Source organism: Juglans regia, chromosome 14 (genome assembly GCF_001411555.2).
Source record: "Juglans regia cultivar Chandler chromosome 14, Walnut 2.0, whole genome shotgun sequence".
Lineage (NCBI taxonomy): Eukaryota > Viridiplantae > Streptophyta > Magnoliopsida > Fagales > Juglandaceae > Juglans > Juglans regia.
Genome location: NC_049914.1, coordinates 14,341,268 through 14,361,204, shown reverse-complemented (window position 1 = coordinate 14,361,204; position 19,937 = coordinate 14,341,268). Strand labels below are relative to the sequence as shown.

Genomic DNA, 19,937 nt, shown 5'->3' with positions numbered 1-19,937 from the left:
AGTAGGTGATTGTAAGTGTTAAATTAACTGTATGATACAGTCTTTTATTGAGTATTTGACTCACTTTATTTTAATGTGTGTATTCCTCAAGTGATAATCTGCATGAAGATGGTTCAGAACATGATGCAATGGTGTTTATATAATTCATAATTATATCTAACATTATTATTTTGTCTATGCTCTCAGTTTTTAACTTTTCTAGCACGACTTTCTAAATAATTAGTACTTGCGTTGACCTCTCTTTAAATTTTAATAAAGTATGCTTTTATTTATGTGATGGAATGATATTTTAATTATCCGCTTTTATTTTAAATTAATGATTTAAAAAGGTTACTACCTTTCGGTTTCTCACATTTTTCTGAAGTTTATATATATCATTCTTAATACTAGAGGGACATGGTGATACAAGAGCCATCACTACTAGCTAACACCTTCATTTTATTGCCAAAAGGTTTGCGCGTTGGCTTGGGGTTGTCTCCTCCTATTATTTAGACACAAATACTTTGGTGAGTACTCTAGAGTTTGGTATCTAAAGGAGCTCGTTTGGATAGTGAGATGAGATGAGATGAGTTGAAATGATTTATGAATAATAGTAAAATTATTAGTTAAAATTAGATGATATGGGATAAGAGTAGGGGTGTAACCGGTCCGGTCCAATTCGGTTTTGGATAAAATTTAGGACCGAACCGGTTTTGTATTTTTTAAAACCGATTACGCACCGGTTACCTTCTTAAATCGGTAATTCTGGTTTTACCGGTTTCCGGTCCGGTCTGGTCTGGTTTTCCAGTTTTTTTAAAATGTAAGTTTCACAATTTGTCATTAAAAATTTGTTTATAAATTTTTTATTTATTTAAAAAAACTGTTTTATACTTTTATTAATATATTAGACTATATAATAGTATTAATATTAGACTAGTGGTATAGTTATAAGTTATATATTAGTATTAGTTATAAACTTTTAGTGATTTAGTATTAACATTTTATGTAATAATTTATAAATTATAATAAGAAATTATTTCATATATGAATATATATAATATATATAAAATTTCACATAAAAATTTATAATTATACATTATATATAAAACTTATATGTATATTAATATTTAATATATAAAAAATATTTTGTATAAAACTTATATATAAAAATAATATTATTATTTTTTAATCAATCGGTCCGATCCGGTTCGGTCTGGGCCAAAAAATCTCAAAACCAGAACAGGACCGGAACCGGCCGATTTTTACATTTTAAAAGCCGGTAAAACCGGTCCTCCGGTTTGAGTTTACACCCCTAGATAAGAGATGAATTTCTTTTTTTTTTTTTTCTTTTTTTTTTTTTTGGTTATGAAAATTGTTTTTTCTCTGAAAATTTAGCAACAAAAACTTAGATATGTCATGTAAGAGATTTGATTTTTCTCTGAAAATTTAATTCTTTGTAATAACTTTCTTTCTTTTTGCCCCCTCAGACCATATATGCAGGCAGGAAACTTAATAATATATATTGGGATAAGTAGACCTGCAGCCGTATTAATCAACTTGTAAGGCTGACATAGTTATTTTGTTTTTTGTTATTCTAGTTTTTAATTTTATTTTCTTCCTTACTAAAATTTTTTGGAGTTCTTAATTAATTGAAAAAAAAATTAAAGATTAAAATGATAAAATTAAAAATCTGTTGAGTAAAAAGATAACGCTGTAAAATATCAAATTAAGGACCCTCCTAATTAATTTGAAATATGAATGATTTGGTATTCGTATTAATTGTTATTAAAATTGATCAGGTAATTACTAATTTTTAATTAAACAATATTGTGTGATAGGAAAGAGCCAGAGTATATTTATTTAGAAACTTGAAAATTACGACTCCAAACAGTGACAGGTCAAAACTCTGAGACTGAGCTAATTAATTAATAATTGAGAACTATATATATATATATATATGTATATATATATATATTTTTTTTTTCAATTCAACCAATCATGGAAAGCCATTTGCAGAAAATTCCACACCAGATAGATGCATGCCATGCATTAACAAAGCACAGATAAGTGCATATTACATTTGTATACAAATTCCAATAGACGATTCCACATGAATCTCTTCGGATATCTAAAAAGGTAAGCTCCTGCTTTATCTGAATGACTAGCTAAGAATCTTTTCAGAGACACACTCAGACATTTAAGACAGCCTTTGTTCTTATTACTGGTCGCTCATAACTTTCACCATCATCATCACTTTGATCTACTTCCCTTATGGGTACTAAACATGGGTTGGTGTTGAATCTGATGGAGTTGGAGCTGAGGCAATACGCTTGCCACGCTCTGACCGGCTGTTTTCTGCGAATTTGAGACTTGGCTGGTGCAAACCCTTCTGCTTCTCAACCTCATTCCACTCTGATGCGTAATAGAATTCTTCGGTAGACTTCACCATGTCTTTTGAAGGTGGAACGAACATGCTGCCCCACTGCGGGAAGTGAACCAATGTCACAGGAAGAGTGCAACACACAATCATGACCCCCATCAAAGAGAGACCTGCTGCAGTCGAGAATGTTGAGCTTGTGAAGAAAACTAGTTGTGTCAACCCGGAGCCAAAGTTCCCACCAGCCCCAGTCAAGCCTGATATGATACCCAGAGATCGCCTAGAAATGAAGGGTATGATCCCAAAAGTTGCTCCACATGCAGCTTGAGCTCCAACAGAGAAGAGAATCATAGCCAAGATGGCAACTGGGAGAGAATTGGCACGGCCAAGCCAGATGCAGAAGACACCTCCTAGAGTTTGGAAGATCCAGAGGGTCCAAAGCCTGCCCCTCATGCCAAAATATCTAGCTGTAAAGTCAGAGGCATAGCCACCAAAGGGACGAGCAAGGAGGTTGGCCATTCCAAAGGTGGCTGCAATGATTCCGGCAGTGTGAAGCTTAAGATCAAACCTGTCATATAGCCAACGTAGGGTTAGGATATATAATATATTGTGAGGAGTAATGCAGAGGAGGAAGTAGCTATATATAGTAGCTAACCTATCATAGAAATATTCAGCGATGACATTATCTGTGCTCAATTCAACTCCCATGGAGTAGCCATAGAGGAGAACAAAAATCCATGTCCTATAGTTTGTGATCGCATACCACAACACCTGATTCATAAAAGAAAATCAGTTGAAATTCCATGACTCTTCGAAAGACAGAAAAGAATGAAGAAGAAAAGAGATAAAAGAGTTCAAGAAAACTGACCTTGGAGAATTTATCTTTGGAAACATCACCCTTCTTCTGTAAGGTACTGAGGTTTCCATCAGGCAAGTCTTGGCCCAAGGTCAAGACCAAGATTCCCATAATCACATGAAGCCAACCAGGAATGAAGAAGGCTATCCTCCAGGCAGTGAAGGGAGTGGAACCAGTACGCCGAATCACGTCGTAAAGCAGAGGCATTATCAGTTGAGTTGCACCTCCACCCATGTTGCCCCACCCGGCAGCAGTGCCATTGACGAGCCCAATAATCTTGCTGTTGAACATGGTGCTCATCCAGTATTGGCACGACACGAACGTTGCGAGAGAAAATCCAATCATGAACCGGACAGCTATGTAGCCTCCAGCATTCGACACAAACGACATGCAGAAAACAGTTGGAGCTGTAAGCATAATGAGAAATACGCACCCGTATCGTGGCCCTAAGAGGTCACAAACTGCACCCATTACAAGCCTAGAGAAGATGCTTCCCGAGACAGAGGCAACTCCAGCATTACCAATGTCTTGTTTGGTTAGGTTGAGGTTATCGCGAATGATAGGAACAAGGGGAGCGGCGGCAAAGGTGGAGACAAAACAAGTAAAGAAGGAAATCCAAGAAAGGTGAAAGGTTCTCATATGAGGATTGGCAAAGGAGAAAAGCTTGAAAACCTTGGCCTTGTGCTCAGAATCAACAGGTAAAGAAAATTTTGCAGTTGTGTCCGTTGGGACAATGGGTGAAGCAACTGAAAAGGCAAAGCTTTGTTCTCTACCTGTCACTCCATGCATGGAGCTTCCTGGGGATTGTTCAATTCCAGCCATTGGATCACACTCCGAAAGGGCTTGGGAGACCTGGGTTTATGGAACTATAACTGGTGTTGATATTGTATGGAGGAGGGATGATTGCTCGGTATTTATACTGTGGTAACGGTTGACATTGTGCAAGTTGAAAGGGCCAGTGGGACTCCCAATGGGTAAGAAATATTAATTAAAAACATTGATGAGAGAATCAGACCATTCGCCGCGTTTTAGGATGTTATAAACAGGAAAAAGCCTCATCGTATATCCCAAGGATCAGATAACCCTTTTAATTAGATGCATGGTGCCGGCATAGTTTGGCTGTCAAGATATCCTGTGAATATTTATTTATTATTTATTATTTTTTATCTATTTTTTATTATTATTTATTATTATTTAATATTATTTATTATTTTTTTACTACTATTTATAGAATATCTCAAAATATCTCATTATTATTCACGTGATAATATATATATATGTTGCTTGATTACCTCGCCATTCTCACATGATTACGAAATTTAGCTCAAATCTTATAACAACAATATATATATATATATATATATATATAATATTTACATGATCGGGAAGAAAACGATCGAGTGTAGTACTACTGATCATAATTACTACAAAATTAAGGTTCTGATTGTAATTTAATTATAAGTACTCCACTAATGATTTTTTCTTCGTATACGTTCGTACATGATGGCCCTGATCAAAGAGCCAACAAAACTCATGACGATTTTAAAATCGTTAGAAAAGAACTGATTTCTTGTAATCGTACAGAATTTTTCTAGTTTCAAATTGATTTCGTTCTGTTCCGTCGACGTTAAAGATCACATATAAGGAAGGAGTCAGTTAATAACTAAACACCATTAATAGCGCCTGTAAATAGAATGCAGTGCGTGTTGTTTCCTTTGATGAATACACTAACTTGAGCTGTTTCAGAGCATTAGTATTGGATTCATCATTTTTATCTTTAAAATTTGATGAAAAGTACATATTTTTCATAAATCCAAAACCTCTATATCCATAACTCCACATTGGATTAACCATTAGATTCATCAAAATAATAATATAATATTATTATTTTAATAATAATATTTTTAATTTATTTTTTTCATATTTGACAATTACACTAACTATATGTTAATTAATAATTTAATTTAATATTTAAATTATTATCTCCTAACTTAAATATATTGTGGCTCAAAATTGGAAAACAATAATTTAAATAAATAAAATAATGGTTATAGAGTGTGAATAGTGAGTCTTCAAATTTAAAGATGAAGATGAATGTACTGTAGCTAAAAGCTTGACATTTGAGCATATGATGAATCCAATGCCAGGATTTTAAAACCAAAATCATCAAATTTTGAAGATTGGACTCATTTGATGAGTCCAATGCTAATGCTCTCACAACTTTCACATACCAAGGTATTGGCATTAGTTTCCTCGCTCGACCGTGTTGCTCATGTGCTGCTACGTCGTCTTAGTACCATATTTATTCTCATTTAGGGTAAGTTTGGAGGATGGGATGAGACATAGAATTTTCATCTCATCTTATTATTACATTTTTTTTCAAATCTTCATATAAAATATAATAAAAAATTTAACTTTTTCAAATCTCAATTCATATTTTTCAAATTTTAAGTAAATAATAATATTAAAACATAATATTTTAAGCTCTTAAACAAAATACAAAATTCTCATCTCACTTTCAAAATCTACCCTTAATCTTGTTTTAGCATGGTTTGTCAACTTTGTCTTCGTCTTCTCGAGGGGACAAATCTGCAGTTTTCTCACTGCAGTACTCTCGACTATAGTACTGGCCAAACTGCAACATTAATATATTATTATTATTATTATTATTATTATTATTATTATTATTTTGCAACTCAGAGAGACTCAACAAAGTTATATTTTTATCAAAGTTTAATTAGATTGTATAAAATTTCACTATAATGAACTCAATAAAATTACAATACTTTTAACTTTGATCATTTTCATTAGTCAAATCTATCGAGTCCAAGTTGTTGGCCAAATATTATTTTGGAATAAAAAATTTCCTCTCCCACATGCTATTCGTTTCGCGCGAGCTCACAACTCTAAAAATTTTATTTTTGTCTCAACCATAGAAGGTGGCTAGTCTCCATCAGTAATCATTTCAATAACATAACATCATCTTGTTGAAGTGTTTCAAGTTCTAGTTCTACAATATTATTATTAACTGATATCAATTTTTTTTAAAAAATCTAATATCAAAGTTAGAAAATTAATATACATTGTACTTTTTTAATAACGAATAAATATTTAAATTACAATTAGATTAAAATAAATAAAAAGGTCAAAATCAATATTTTAATATAATAGTGATAGATTTGAAGAGTCTGTCATTTGATATTATTAAAAAGTGACTAACTAAATTTATAAAAATAAATTTTTTAATTAAATTTTGATTAAATTTTATTGAGTCTACCACTAATACGAAAGTAGAAGTCAAACAACGGGCAATCATGATCAGTTTGGTGTCCCTGGCCTCTATTTCTTCAAGTTTAATTGAACTCTTCAAACAATATCCTAGGTGTTAATAAAATGACGCTAGCTGTACTTTCAATATCTGAATGGTTCACAAAGTACTCCTAATTGTCAGATTAAACAACACCTACTACTCTTACGTTGTAGATGGATTAATTCTAGTTATAGTTGATGATGAAGACACAAACTATATAATTATATAAGTGCGTCTTACCCTTTCACGAGCTGATAGAGTTCTTTTGCGTTTTATTTTTGACGGATTTTGGTCAAAATTAACAGCGCTGTACATGAGCTTGATATATATTTTGAAAAATAGGATGTTTCTTCATCATTATGTATAGCTTATCATGCAAGACGTCTTTTTGCACTTATTTATTTTTATATATATATATATATATATATATGTATAAGGATTCAAGCATATGTAAGACCTTGTCATCATGATGTTGATCAGATTGCCGACAAGGATTATTAATAATTATATAAGAAGTACCATTGGCAGATGTTTGCGTGTGTTTAAGGAATGTTAAGCGTTTGAGATATTTTGTCACGGTACCGTAATTGTCGGCCGTACTTTTTCTTGTCGTCGGGTCAGCAAATTTTACCCATCAAATTAGTAAATAGTTTGAACAATATGCTAATTATAATTAAAATTGAAATGTTCTATAAGGTAGAAAAAACTGTACGTTGGATATATAAATCTTGGAAAAATATTAATATACCGCTTGAGTTTATCTCTTCATTTTGATTGCTTATATTTAATTTTTTTTAATTTTTTTATTTAACGATTAAGAAAATTATTTTTAATGCATGTATTGGTATTTTAAAAAAATATATATTTAAATATATTAAAAAGATAAAAAGATAAAAAAAAAAAAAAAAAAGCTAGGCAGCATGTTAACAATACTAATTAAAAAAAGGATCTTATGTGTCTGTCAAGATCATAATAATGATATGATGATCATGGCTAACAGATTTGCAACAATATCACTAGCTTTTGGTGCTTCATATTGAAGATGATCTCACATATCAGCAAGACCCAATGGCTACAAGGCCTTCTATGGAAACTGAAAAACTCAAATCACCCCAACGGCTACAATTTCCTCTATGGAAACTAAGACCCATTTCACCCCAACGGCTCCAACTCTCTCTATGGAAACCGAGACTCAAGCCAACCAGATTCACGTCAATGACACAACGGCTACACATGCTTTATATAGAAAAATTCAACACAAATCTTTTGTAAACGGCTAGTTAGTTTTCTTATTTTTTGCTTTCAATTCATTGTACATACGGTATATATATTGGAAGGCTCTCATGCATGGACTCACGGTTTGTGAGACTTTTTTACAAACAACTTGAATTCATTTGTCTTTATGGTATCCATGGCCTTGTGAGAGTGCAAGAGAGTCTTCCTCTTGATTAAACATGGCCTCCATCTCCCTGAGTGTAAGCAACTTTGTTACTCTCAAACTCACCCAAGGAAATTATCATTTGTGGAGAGAACAAATTTTAGCCTTGGCTGAAAGCCAAGACTTGGTCGAGCACCTCACTGGTGACTCCCCATCACCCAAACACTCTGATGATTCCCCAAACCCAACCCAAGAATTAACCTAGACATACCTTAAATGGCGCAAGGCAGATCGACTCCTTTGTGGGTGGATCATTAGTACCCTGTTCGAAGAAGCACTCAGATTAGTGGTAGGCCTTGACACCTCTAACCATGTCTGGAAAGCCCTCAAAATCACCTATGCCCAAGCATCTCAAGAGAGGGAATTCCACCTTACCCAGCAAATCTCGTACTTGAGGAAGGGGCCAACCACCTCTCTTGCCGATCATCTTTGGCAGTTCAAGACTCTATGTGACAATTTACAAGCAATCGGACGGCCCATGGAGGATAAAATGAAGGTGTTCTCCCTCTTGATTAGCCTTGGACCGAAGTACGAACCATTCATCACCTTCATGCTTAAACCACCGATGCTAACATATTCTGAAGTGGTGCCGCTCCTCCAAGGGTATGAGCTCCGATCTCACCTTCATGATTCTTCTTTAACAACTCTATGGTTTTTTATGGACAAAGAATAGGCCCTAATACTCAGCGACAAGTTGACTGTTCCTTCTCCTCCAAGGGACGCGGGTTCACCTTGTCGAATTTCAACTCAAGAGCCCCTCACAACTCTACCCAGCCGCATGCACCACATCCCTCAAATAACTCGGCTCCTACAGAAGATTCCAAAAAAATTGATACTTGTCAAATTTGTGGCAAAAAGGGACATGTGGCAGTTAAATGTTGGCAATGTTTTGATCATACTCTTCAACCTGATGATGTTCCACAAGCTTTGGCTGCGCTCACTCTTAATAACTCTATCTCCGATATTGAATGGACTGCTGACACAAGTGCCACTGCCCACATGACAGGTAATTCAGGTATGCTTGAAAACCTTCGCCGTTATTTTGGTACTGATGTTGTTATTGTTGGTGATGGCACATTACATGACTCATATTGGTGATACTATTATTGGATCTGTGACTTCTCAAATTAAATTAAAAGAAGTTTTATTAGTTCCCGATCTTGCTAAAAATATCTTATCTGTTAGTCAATTAACATCTGATTATCCTTACCTGTGTGAATTTTATGGTATTAGTTTTTCTATAAAGGACAAAGCGACCAACCGCACAATCTTAAATGGGCGACGGAAGGGTAACTTGTATGTCTTATACCCACCTGTTGAAGCTCATTTCTCCACCCGATTTCGATCGGTAACTGAAGAAACATGGCATCAACGGTTGGGTCATCCCCAAGCCTCTACTCTTCAAGTTCTTCACTCCAAAGGTCTTATTCAACTCGTCGGCAAGCATACTAGTACCTCGATTTGTGAAAGCTGCCAACTAGGAAAAATGAGCAAATTACCTTTTTTGTCCTCCGACCATCCTCATCTTAATGTATTTGATAAAATCTATTGTGACTTGTGGTGTCCTTTCCCTGTTTTATCTGTTGGAAAATTTCAATATTATGCATGTTTAGTTGATGATTTTTCAAAATATATGTGGTTTATTCCCCTTCGCAAAAAATTTGATTTTTTTAATGCCTTTCTTTTATTTGAAAAATACATTGATCGTCAATTTAACAAAAAAATAAAAAAATTTCAATCTGATGGCGGTGGTGATTTGCTAACCATCAATTCAATTCTCACCTCCAGCAACAAGGAATCTTGCATCAATATTCCTGTCCCCATACCTTTGAACAAAAAGGCTTGGTCGAACGCTGGCATCGCACCATTAGGGAATTGGGCATGACTATGATTTTTCATAGTGGTGTCCCATAACGTTTCTGGGTATAAGGTTTCACTACTGCTGTTTTTTTTAATTAATCGCTTTCCTTCTACCGCCCTTGGCCTTGATTCTCCCTTTTCCATCCTCTATGGTCATTTTCCCCCACTATACCTCTCTTCATGTTTTTGGTTCGAAATGCTATCCTTATACTTGGGACATCAAACATAACAAGTTTGACCCCAAAACTCTATCTTTCATTTTCTTAGGCTATAGTGAACACATCAAGGTTACAAGTGCTACCACCCATCCTCTCGACGCATCTTCATCTTATGACATGTTGTCTTTGATGAATCTACCTTCCTTTTTAAACAACCTGGTAACCTTCATGTCCTCTCCTCCACTACTCAAATATTGTCTATGTTCCATGAGGGGTGCTTTCCTATTTCAAATACTGACTCTTCAGGTTCTGCTAGTTCATCTACCTTGCAGGTCCTCCATCTTGATGCAGATATTCTCATTCCTCTGGTGATTGTGACAGAACCATCCACTACACCTACCTCCTCTGGTCAAGCAATGTTGAGTAATGCTGCCTATGAGACAAATGCCTTCGCTCCTTCATCGCCATCACCAATGGTCGACTCCACTCAGTCTCCTTCTCGCCATCACATGGTTACATGCTCTAGGGTTTGTATTCACAAACCTAACCCTAAATATGCTAATCTTCATGCTCTTGTTGATCTTCCATAGGAACCAAAGACTGTCCGCTCTGCTCTCAACCATCTTGGTTGGAACAAGGCTATGCAAGACGAAATACAGGCACTCCATGACCACCACACATGGACCCTCATGCCCTGCACCCCATCCATGGATGTCATTGGTTGCAAATGGGTCTTCAAGACCAAAATCAATGCCGATGGTTCTCTTGATCGTCTCAAATCTCGGCTTGTTGCTAAAGGATTCCATCAAATGGATGGGGTCAATTATACAGAGACTTTATCTCCTGTCATCAAACCTGGCACCATTCGCATTGTTCTTACCTAACTCTTTTTCATCTTTGGGACATTTGCCAGCTTGACGTCAATAATGCTTTTCTCTATGGTGATCTACAGGAAGATGTTTTTATGGATCAACCTCCAGGTTTTATCCATCCAACTCTTTCCTCACAGGTTTGCAAATTAAACAAAGCTTTATATGGTTTAAAACATGCTCCTCATGCATGATTTGATAAATTTAGTAATTTTCTCATTGCTTATGGGTTCTCTGGTAGCACTGCAGACACCCCTCTTTTTACTTATCACTCTTTTCACAGCACTATAATTCTTTTATTGTATGTTGATGATATTCTATTAACTAGCTCCAATCCTAGTCATCTCAACACTTTCATCACTACTCTTGGCCAACAATTTGCCATGAAAGACCTTGGTCCATTTCATTACTTTTTAGGGATTCAAGTCACTCGCACCTCTAATGGGTTCATCTTATCTCAAGCCAAATATGCTTTAGATATTTTAGAACGTGCCCAAATGCACAACTGGAAGCCCATGGGTACCCCCCATGATGCCCAAAACAAAGGGTCTCACTTGTGACATTCCCTACCCTGACCCTGGTCATTATCGTAGCATTGTTGGTGCCCTTCAATACCTTACTCTCACTCGTCCCGACTTAGCCTTTTGTGTCAACTTTGTCTCACAATTTATGCATTCACCCACCATTGCTCATTACAAAATGGTAAAACGCATTCTTCCGTATTTACATGGTACAGTTAATCTTGGTATGCATTTTACTTCACAATCTACACTTGATCTTTATGCCTTTTCTGATGCAGATTGGGCTGGATGTCCTCAAACTTGTCTCTCTACAATCGTCTCTCGCTCCAGCTCCGAAGCTGAGTATCGTGCTATGACTCACACCACTGCGGAACTTACATGGATCTCCTTTTTGCTCCGTGATCTTGGTGTTCACCTCTCATCACCACCTATCCTCTTTTGTGATAATTTAAGTGCTCTTCATATGACTGTCAATCCTGTTTTCCATGCTCGTAGCAAACATATTGAGATTGACTACCACTATGTACAAGAACGCGTTGCTCTTGGTCTTCTTCAAACACAGCATGTCCTAGCCTCTCTTCAACTTGCAGATATTTTTACCAAACCTCTTGATCGGCCTACCCTTTATTCTCTACGTTCCAAACTTGGCCTTCTACCTCAGCACAGTTTGCGGGGGTGTATTGAAGATGATCTCACAGATCAGCAAGACCCAATGGCTACAAGTCCCTCTATGGAAACTCAAACTCAAATCACCCCAACGACTACAATTTCCTCTATGGAAACTAAGACCCATTTAACTCCAACGGCTCCAACTCCCTCTATGGAAACCGAGACTCAAGCCAACCAGATTCATGTCAATGACACAATGGCTACACATGCTTTACATGGAAAAATTCAAAACAAATATTTTGTAAACGGCTAGCTAGTTTCCTTATTTTTTGCTTTCAATTCATTGTACATACGGTACATATATTGGAAGGTTGTCATGCATGGACTCACGGTTTGTGAGAGGTTTTTACAAACAACTTGAAAGGTAAGGCATGTTGGATTTTTTCAATCCACTTTAAACCAATTTAGATGTCCAAGGAATTTGGTATATATGGACTATAAAACAAGATTATTGGAGTACTCCAAATCTTGTTTTAATGTATTATTTATCTGCTAAATGGTTCAATCTTGTCATCTCAGTGGATGATATTTATAATTCATTGTTCTTAGAATGATTTCTTAATAGTCATAATCAATGCTAGGTTAGTTAAATATCTGAGTGATCATTTAATAATTTGAAAAGGAGCTTTGAGATAATTTACAAAAAGTGAAACAACCCATTAATAGATCATATATAGCACAGAGTGACGTGGTAGGGACTTAATTTTCTCTCTAATTTTGGGAGGTGATTAGGGTTTCGTTAATGGTGTTGTGCCGCCGGCCCTTCGTCGGGGACGGTAGGGCAAGGTAGTGCGGTAGAGGGTTTTGATCGGCGGGTCGCGCAGAAGATGAAATTGAAGTTTGATCATTCAGGTTCTTTGTCTGGGTTTGCTTTTGCAGATGTGGTGGTCGCACGACCACAAACGTTGCTTGAAGTTCTTTTCCGGAGCCAAGGTTCAATAAAGGGGAGATGTTCTTCTTGTTTTCCAAGAATGAGATTAAGCAATCGGTAGAGCCTTTCCGGTTTTCTGTGGTTCTACAATTTTTAAAGAGAAGGTTGTCGCTGGATAATGTATGTGGTTTTGTTAAAAACCGTTTGGGGCTGCGCTCTATTCCTCTGGCTGGCCAATTGTGAAATCCTAGAAATGTTCCTGTTTGGATTTTGAATGAGGATGATTTTATTTCAGTCATGGCTTGCGGGAATTCGGATGTTGTAGGGGTTCCTTATAGAATCTCTCACTGGACGCCACATTTTGTTGAGGAGGAATACTTGCCTTGGGTTCCTTTATGGATGGTGCTGCCGGGGTTGCCCTCGAATTTTTTCCACGAGTCAATTTTGAGAAGTATTGGTGGAGGTTATGTCCCTTTTTTGAAGAGGGACAATGCGACGACTTGTGTCACTCTTCCGGAAACAACCCTTATTTGTGTTGAGATTGATGTTTCAAAACCTTTATGTCATTCTTTTTGGCTAGGAACTCCGAGGTTGGATAATAGTTATTATCAAGAGGTAGTTTTTGAATCTATTCCTGTTTTTTGTTTACATTGTCGAAAGCAAGGTCACCATGAAAGTCATTGTAAATGAAAAGAAAAGATTCAAAAAAGAGGGGATCATGAGAAACAAGATGTTGGGAAATCAGAGAGGCCAAAACAAGTATGGAAAGTCGTGGGGTTCTCGTGAGGCTGAGAAGCAATGTATTGAACCAGAGGAAGAGATTGTGGCTGCCAATGTTTTGCGTAGGAAGGAAATTCTGGATGGGATTTAGGTGCGTAAGGCGGAGGTGGAGAAAAGTTCTCAGGGTGTTCTATTTCTCTCCGACACTAGTCAGGTTTTCTCTAAAAGTCAGTTTGACTGTTTGTTGAGGCAAATAATCAGGTTGAGTCCGCCACTGAAGTTGGGTGGTGACTTTTTTAATGGAGTTTCTGTGGGGGAGGATGTTGCCAAGATGGAAAAATCAAAGAATAGCGTCAAAGCTGGTTTGAGTTATTGAAGAAAGAGTCTGATGTGGAGGTTGATCCTAGGATGTTTTCTTGTCCGTCTCCGAGGAGTTCTCTGAAGCTTACTGATGAGGCTTTGGAGTTCGAATTGGGAGGATGTGCATATAGGAGTTTTTTTGGGAAGGGAGTGAGGAAGAGGGTTTGTTTACGAGTTGTAGAGCGGTGTCGGATGGCGAACAACAGGAGTGTCGGATGGCGAACAACAGGAGGAGTTGAATGAACCGGCTGTTAAATGTTTTGATTCTGACCCAGATATGCACATACCTTTGAAGAAATTCAGGGGGTAAAGAAAGAAAAGTCTATTGTTGTTTTTGAGCGACGTACTCGCTCAAGGAAATTTCTTTAATTTATGATGAATATATTGACGTGGATTATTAGGGGTAATATTTCATCGAAAAGTAGGCTTCGGCGTATTTTAAATAAAAGTCGTTCATCTATGGTGGCTCTTTTGGAACCTTTTCTTGGTGTTAATAAATGTAGTAGATGGACAAGGTGAATGAAATTGCCTAATTTTATTAATAATGATGAGGTTGGGGGAAATATATGGATTTTTTGGGAGGATGATTTTGAGTTTGATTTGATTTCAATGTCGGACCAAGCAATGAGTGGCTGGTTTTCTCATGGGAGTTTGAAAGTTCTTGTTACATTTATCTATGCTAGCTGTTTTCGAAGTAAGAGAGTAGAGCTTTGGGATTTTTTGTGTGCACACGATTCGGATGGCTGTCCATGGTTTATTAGGGGATATTTCAATATTATCCAGTCTAATGATGTAAATGTTGGTGGTATTATGTAAGCTCCCCGTAGAAAAGCTGAATTTAATGCTTGTATTCATCATTGTGGTTTGATTGATTTGCCTCATGTGGGGAACCGATTGTCTTGATGCAATGGTAGGCTTGGGGGGAGATGTATTTGGGCGAGACTGGATAGAATTTTGAGGAACACATAATTCTTTAATATATTTGGGGATGTTCAAGTTGAGTATCTTCCGAGATCATCTTTAGATCATTCGCCAATGTTGGTTTCGTTACTACGGGAGCAAGATATGGTTGCAAAGCCTTTCCTGTTTAAACGAATGTTGGGAACTCATGATGCTTTTCTTTCGTTAGTTAATGAGGTGTGGAGTATGCATGTAGATGGATGCCCTATGTTTCAAATTAGTAAGAAGTTGAAGCCTTTGAAGTGTGCTCTAAGAAAATGGAATATTGAGGTGTTCGGAAGAGTGGAGGTTGAATTACAGAACCTGGAAAATCATATTGTGGAGCTAGAAAATTCTGTTTCAACTAATTATTCTACTCAGGTTGAAGTTGATTTATTAAACTGTAAACATCAACATTTACAATGGTTGCATAGGGAGGAGATTTTGGGTTGTCAAAAATCCCTGGTTAAATGGTTAGTGGAGGGAGACTCTAACACGACGTTCTTTCATGCTATGATGAGAGTTAAAAAGAAAAATAAGAGGGTTGGAAAAATGAGGCTGAACACTGGACAGGTTCTAGAGTCTTCAAACGATATTCATAATGAAGCTGTCAAATTTTTTCAGGCCATTCTTACCACAGAGGCAATTTTGTTTGATGAAGAAGCCCTTTCCCTGCTTTTGCCTTCGGTCTCAGATCAATAAAATGAAGCTTTAATTGCGTGGCTGTCCCTGGAAGAGGTAAAAGCTGCGTTATGGTTGATCTCGATGGATAGGAGCCCGAGCTCGGATGGCTTTTTGGCTAGTTTCTTTATTCTTGCATGGGATATTGTTAAGCAGGATCTTGTTGAGATGACCATTGAATTTTTTGAGGGGAAGTCATTGATGAATTTCTTTGGTGCCACTAATCTGGTGCTCATTCCTAAGGTAGATGAACCGGTGGGTTTTGGGCAATTCCGGCCTATTAGTCTTTGTTCTGTAGTTTATAAAATTATGGCAAAGGTGATGGTGTTTAGATTGGCTACATTGCTAAATCATTTTATTTCTCATGAGCAAGTGGCGTTTATTAGGGGGAGAAGTATTTTTTATAATATGACTATAGTACAGGAGCTGGTCCAGGGTATTAATCGAAAAGTGAGAGGAGGTAATGTTATGCTAAAAATTGATATGGCTAAGGCGTATGATAGGGTCAATTGGAGTTTCTTATTGGAGGTGTTGAGGAGATTGAGCTTTTCGGATAAATGGAGGAATCTAGTTTTCAATTGCGTTTCTTCTCCATTTTTTTCCCTAGTTGAATGGTAGTTCTTGGGGTTTTTTCAAGTCTTCTCGAGGGGTTCGTCAAGATGATCCACTTTCACCTTATTTGTTTATTCTTTCGGAAGAAGTGCTATCACGGATGTTGAACAGGAAATTTCAGTTGGGAAGGATTAAACCTTTAAATTCTTGTGCGGAATCATGATTAACCATTTATTATATGCGAATGACCTCTTGATTTTTTCTAAGGGCAGCAAAGTTTCGATCCGAAGGTTGATAGAGGTAATAAATTTATATGAGGCTATGTCGGGTCAACTAATTAGTCCTCATAAATCTGCAATTCTTTTCTCTTATAATTTTTCGGTTGATAGGAAATTGGAATTGAAACGTCTTTCTGGCTTTGAGGAAGGTGCATGACCTTGTTCTTATTTGAGTATTCCGTTGCATGTAGGGAGAATGAAACTACGTATGTTTGATCCGTTGCTTGTAAAAATTCAAAAACAATTGGTGGGATGGAAAAGTAAGTTACTCTCCTTTGGTGGTAAAATTATTTTAATAAGGGTGAAGCTTCCAGCCGGTCGGGTGTGTAATTTTATTTTACACCCACCAAATTAGAAACTGCCACATAGACATCTCAGTAAAATACAGTTTGCATCCGCATGTAATTGATCCCACTCTCTCTTTCTCCCCTCTCCCCTCTCTCCTTCCCTCGTCGTTCTCTCTCTTTCTCCCCCTCTCTCTTCTCTCTTTTTCTTTTCCTGTTGTTTTCTATGCCAACTGAGTTTTGGCATATGCATCCAATTTTTTGTGCTTTTCTTTATGAATTTGCGGATATTTATAGACAGACAACAAATACCCAAAAAGATTAAAGCACCAGCAAACGCCCAGACCCAGCATCATGGAACCATCTTCTTCTTCCTCCTCGAAGAAGCTATATGTAAATTTACTCCTTGAAGAAGCTTTAAAGCTGTTGTGTTCTACTCCCAGCAAGAAGAGAAAAAAACTAAGATCTAGAAGCAATTATGCAACCTTCTCTCTCTCAATTGGTCTTTCCTAGCGCTATTTTATTTTTTTCAAAGGGGAATAAAGTTCGCACTGCTATATTCTACTCCCAGCAAGAAGAGAAGAAAAAAAAAAAGAATTTGCATTGTTGTGTTCTGCTCGCAGCAAGAAGAGAGAAAAAAAATTAGATGCTCTTAGCGAGCAATGGCAGAGTGAGGAAAGAGAAAGCACTACCAAGGAGAGAGATGAGAGAGAGAGAGCGTGTGTGGCACTAAGCATTTCTGGGCTGTTGCTAGTCCCATTATGTGTGGCACTAAGCATCCTCTTAGGTTGGCATATCTACCTCATTTTGCATAACAAGACTACAATTGAGTACCATGAAGGTGGTGGGCGTTCCGGCGTGAGTTTGGCTCATAGTTGTGAGTCGTGGAAGGGGTGATTTTTCTTAGAAAAGATTACGTGCAGGGGAGGGAGAGATATTCAGAGGCAGGGAGATGGATTCAGAAGATAAGAGGTGGAGTCGCGTGGATGTGGGTTCAGCTAAGCTTTTTCTAGAGTGCTTACGTGTCGTTTATTTATTGGCTGGGTGTGAAATTGGGTTCTAAACCCATCCGGCTGGAAGCTTTTTCCTTTTAATAAAGCATGTTTTGAATAATATGCCTATCCACGTGCTTTCAGTTCTGAATTTGCCTAAGGAAGTTTTGTCGACACTCAAAGGATTTTTCTCTAATTTTTTTTGGGGTTCCACCATAGAAAATAAAAAAAGGGAAGTGGATTTCTTGGAAGAAAATTTGTTTGCCGATAGAGTAAGGGGGACTTGGAATACGGGATTTATTAGAGGTTCAAACTTCTTTGCTTATGAAGTTTGCATGGAAAATTATTCAAGGCAATTCTTTATGGTGGGATTTTTTTCCGCTAAGTATGTGGGTGATGCTCACATTTCTTCAATTATGAATTTGAGTAGGGGTTCTCGGTTTTGGAAAGGAATTATGAAGATAATACCTATGGTGTTGGAGAATTCCCGTTGGATAATTCGTAGTGGAAATACTAGCTTTTGGCTTGATAACTGGTTGGGAGATGGTTCTTTGGCAGCAAGCAGCATAGGGGATGTTGATGCTGGGTTGAAAGTAAGATCTCTCTGGTCTGAGTTTGGGTGGGATATTGTGATGTTGAGGTCTCTTGTTTCTGAGCAAGTGGTGGTTAAAATTATTCACTCGGGTATTAAATTGAGGGCAAGAGAAGACGTATGTATATGGGTGCCGTCGGCTGATGGGGTTTTCTCTACCAAATCAGCGTGACAGATTGTGAAGAAAAAAGGTGATAGTTGCCCTTGGCGCAGGTGGTTGTGGAAGGTTTTAGTGCAAAAAAAATGTCATATCCAACAGCTGGGTATCCTGTTGGTTTCAAAGTGTTGTTGTTCTGTTGAGCCGAGTATTGAAAACATTAGATCATGCTCTTTGTGTAGAGGAGGGACTGAAAAAAATATGGAGATATTTTGCTTCTATTTGTGGGGTCCGATTACCAGGCTTTTTGACTTGGGAGGGGATGTTGGATTTTTGGTGGGGATGTGCGGCATCTTCATCTCAGGCTGGCTGGGTTCGTGGGATTCTTTCTATTATTATTTCTTGGGCTCTTTGGAGGGCTAGATGTGCCTCTCGGATGGAGGGTGTTGTTTATGATTGGAGGGCCATTTTGCAAGTTGTGAAAATAAATTTAAGAGACATCTCAAATGGGTTGCCAAAGTTCAAAAGGATGGGAGTTAATGATTTGTTAGTTTTGCAGGAGTTAAATTGTCTGATATTTCCGGTATGTGATAAATTACCAAGGTTGATTGCGTGGAAGCTCTCGGATGTGGGGATGCTTAAACTGAATGAGGATGGCGGATCTTATGGTAATCCGGGTAGATCTGGTGGTGGAGCATCATTCGTGATTATCGGGGCAAAGTGTTAGTGGGTTTTTCTCATTTCTATGGTCATGCGACAAATACTATTGCTGAGTGTCGTGCTCTCCTTGATGGGCTATGTTTGTGTCAATCGCTTGGCTTTAGAGATTTATTGGTAAAATCAGATTCAAGTGTTGTGATAGGTTGGTTAGCTTTCGGGATATGCAAATATTGGTTTCTTTGAAATTTTGGAGAGGCGATTAAAGAGATTGTTAGCTTGCTTAATATTCGGTTTTGACATAATTTTATAGAGGTTAACATGGCAGCAAATTTTTTTGGCAAAAGAAGGCACGAAGGGTAGAGTTTCAGATTCTATTGGTGATGAATTTGTGCATGGACGACTTCGGGACATTGTTAGAGTAGATAAATTGGCTTTTCCTTATATTCGACAGAGTTTTTGTACATAAAGGTTGTTTGCACTTTGCATGGTTTTTCCTCCATCTTAGTGAGGGTTATCAATAATAAGGGGCTAGACCTTGGTTTATTTAAAAATAAAAAAAAAATAAAAGATCATATATAGGAATCTAAAACGACAATGATTGTCTATGAAAAAAACAAAGAGAGAGAATTTTCAAGAAGTTTTCTTAAGCCATTTATAAAATTATAAAAATTTGAAAAAATTGTAATTATGAGATGAGATGAAATGAAACCCTTTCTGTATTCAAATGGGCCAATTAGAGAAGCAACAAATTGTTGAAGGCTCACGTAAAAGATCTTGTGAAATGCTCATTTTGTTGGGTTCATGTGTCGTCCATCCCTTTGAGAATGGTGTATGGTTTTCTCATAGCTTCTCAAGTTTCATACACTATTTTTCT

At 37.1% G+C, this 19,937-nt stretch overlaps 1 protein-coding gene across 1 annotated transcript; it reads right to left on the bottom strand.

The window, feature by feature from the left end:
- Positions 1 to 1,988: 1,988 nt before the first annotated feature.
- Positions 1,989 to 4,100, bottom strand: LOC108990319 (high affinity nitrate transporter 2.4-like). Its single transcript, XM_018964243.2, has 3 exons — positions 3,225 to 4,100; positions 3,012 to 3,127; positions 1,989 to 2,924 (listed from the first exon to the last, which is right to left on the bottom strand). The coding sequence occupies exons 1-3, from the start codon at positions 4,032 to 4,034 to the stop codon at positions 2,258 to 2,260; spliced, it is 1,593 nt and encodes a 530-aa protein (XP_018819788.1). The 5' UTR covers positions 4,035 to 4,100; the 3' UTR covers positions 1,989 to 2,257.
- Between the last annotated feature and the right edge of the window lie 15,837 nt (positions 4,101 to 19,937).

Coding starts and splice junctions, on each gene's coding strand:
- LOC108990319 (XM_018964243.2), bottom strand. CDS start 4,034: ATGGCTGGAATTGAACAATCCCCAGGAAGCTCCATGCATGGAGTGACA. Junction 3,128..3,224: donor CCAAAGATAAATTCTCCAAG/GTCAGTTTTCTT, acceptor TTTATGAATCAG/GTGTTGTGGTATGCGATCAC. Junction 2,925..3,011: donor GCTGAATATTTCTATGATAG/GTTAGCTACTAT, acceptor GCTATATGACAG/GTTTGATCTTAAGCTTCACA.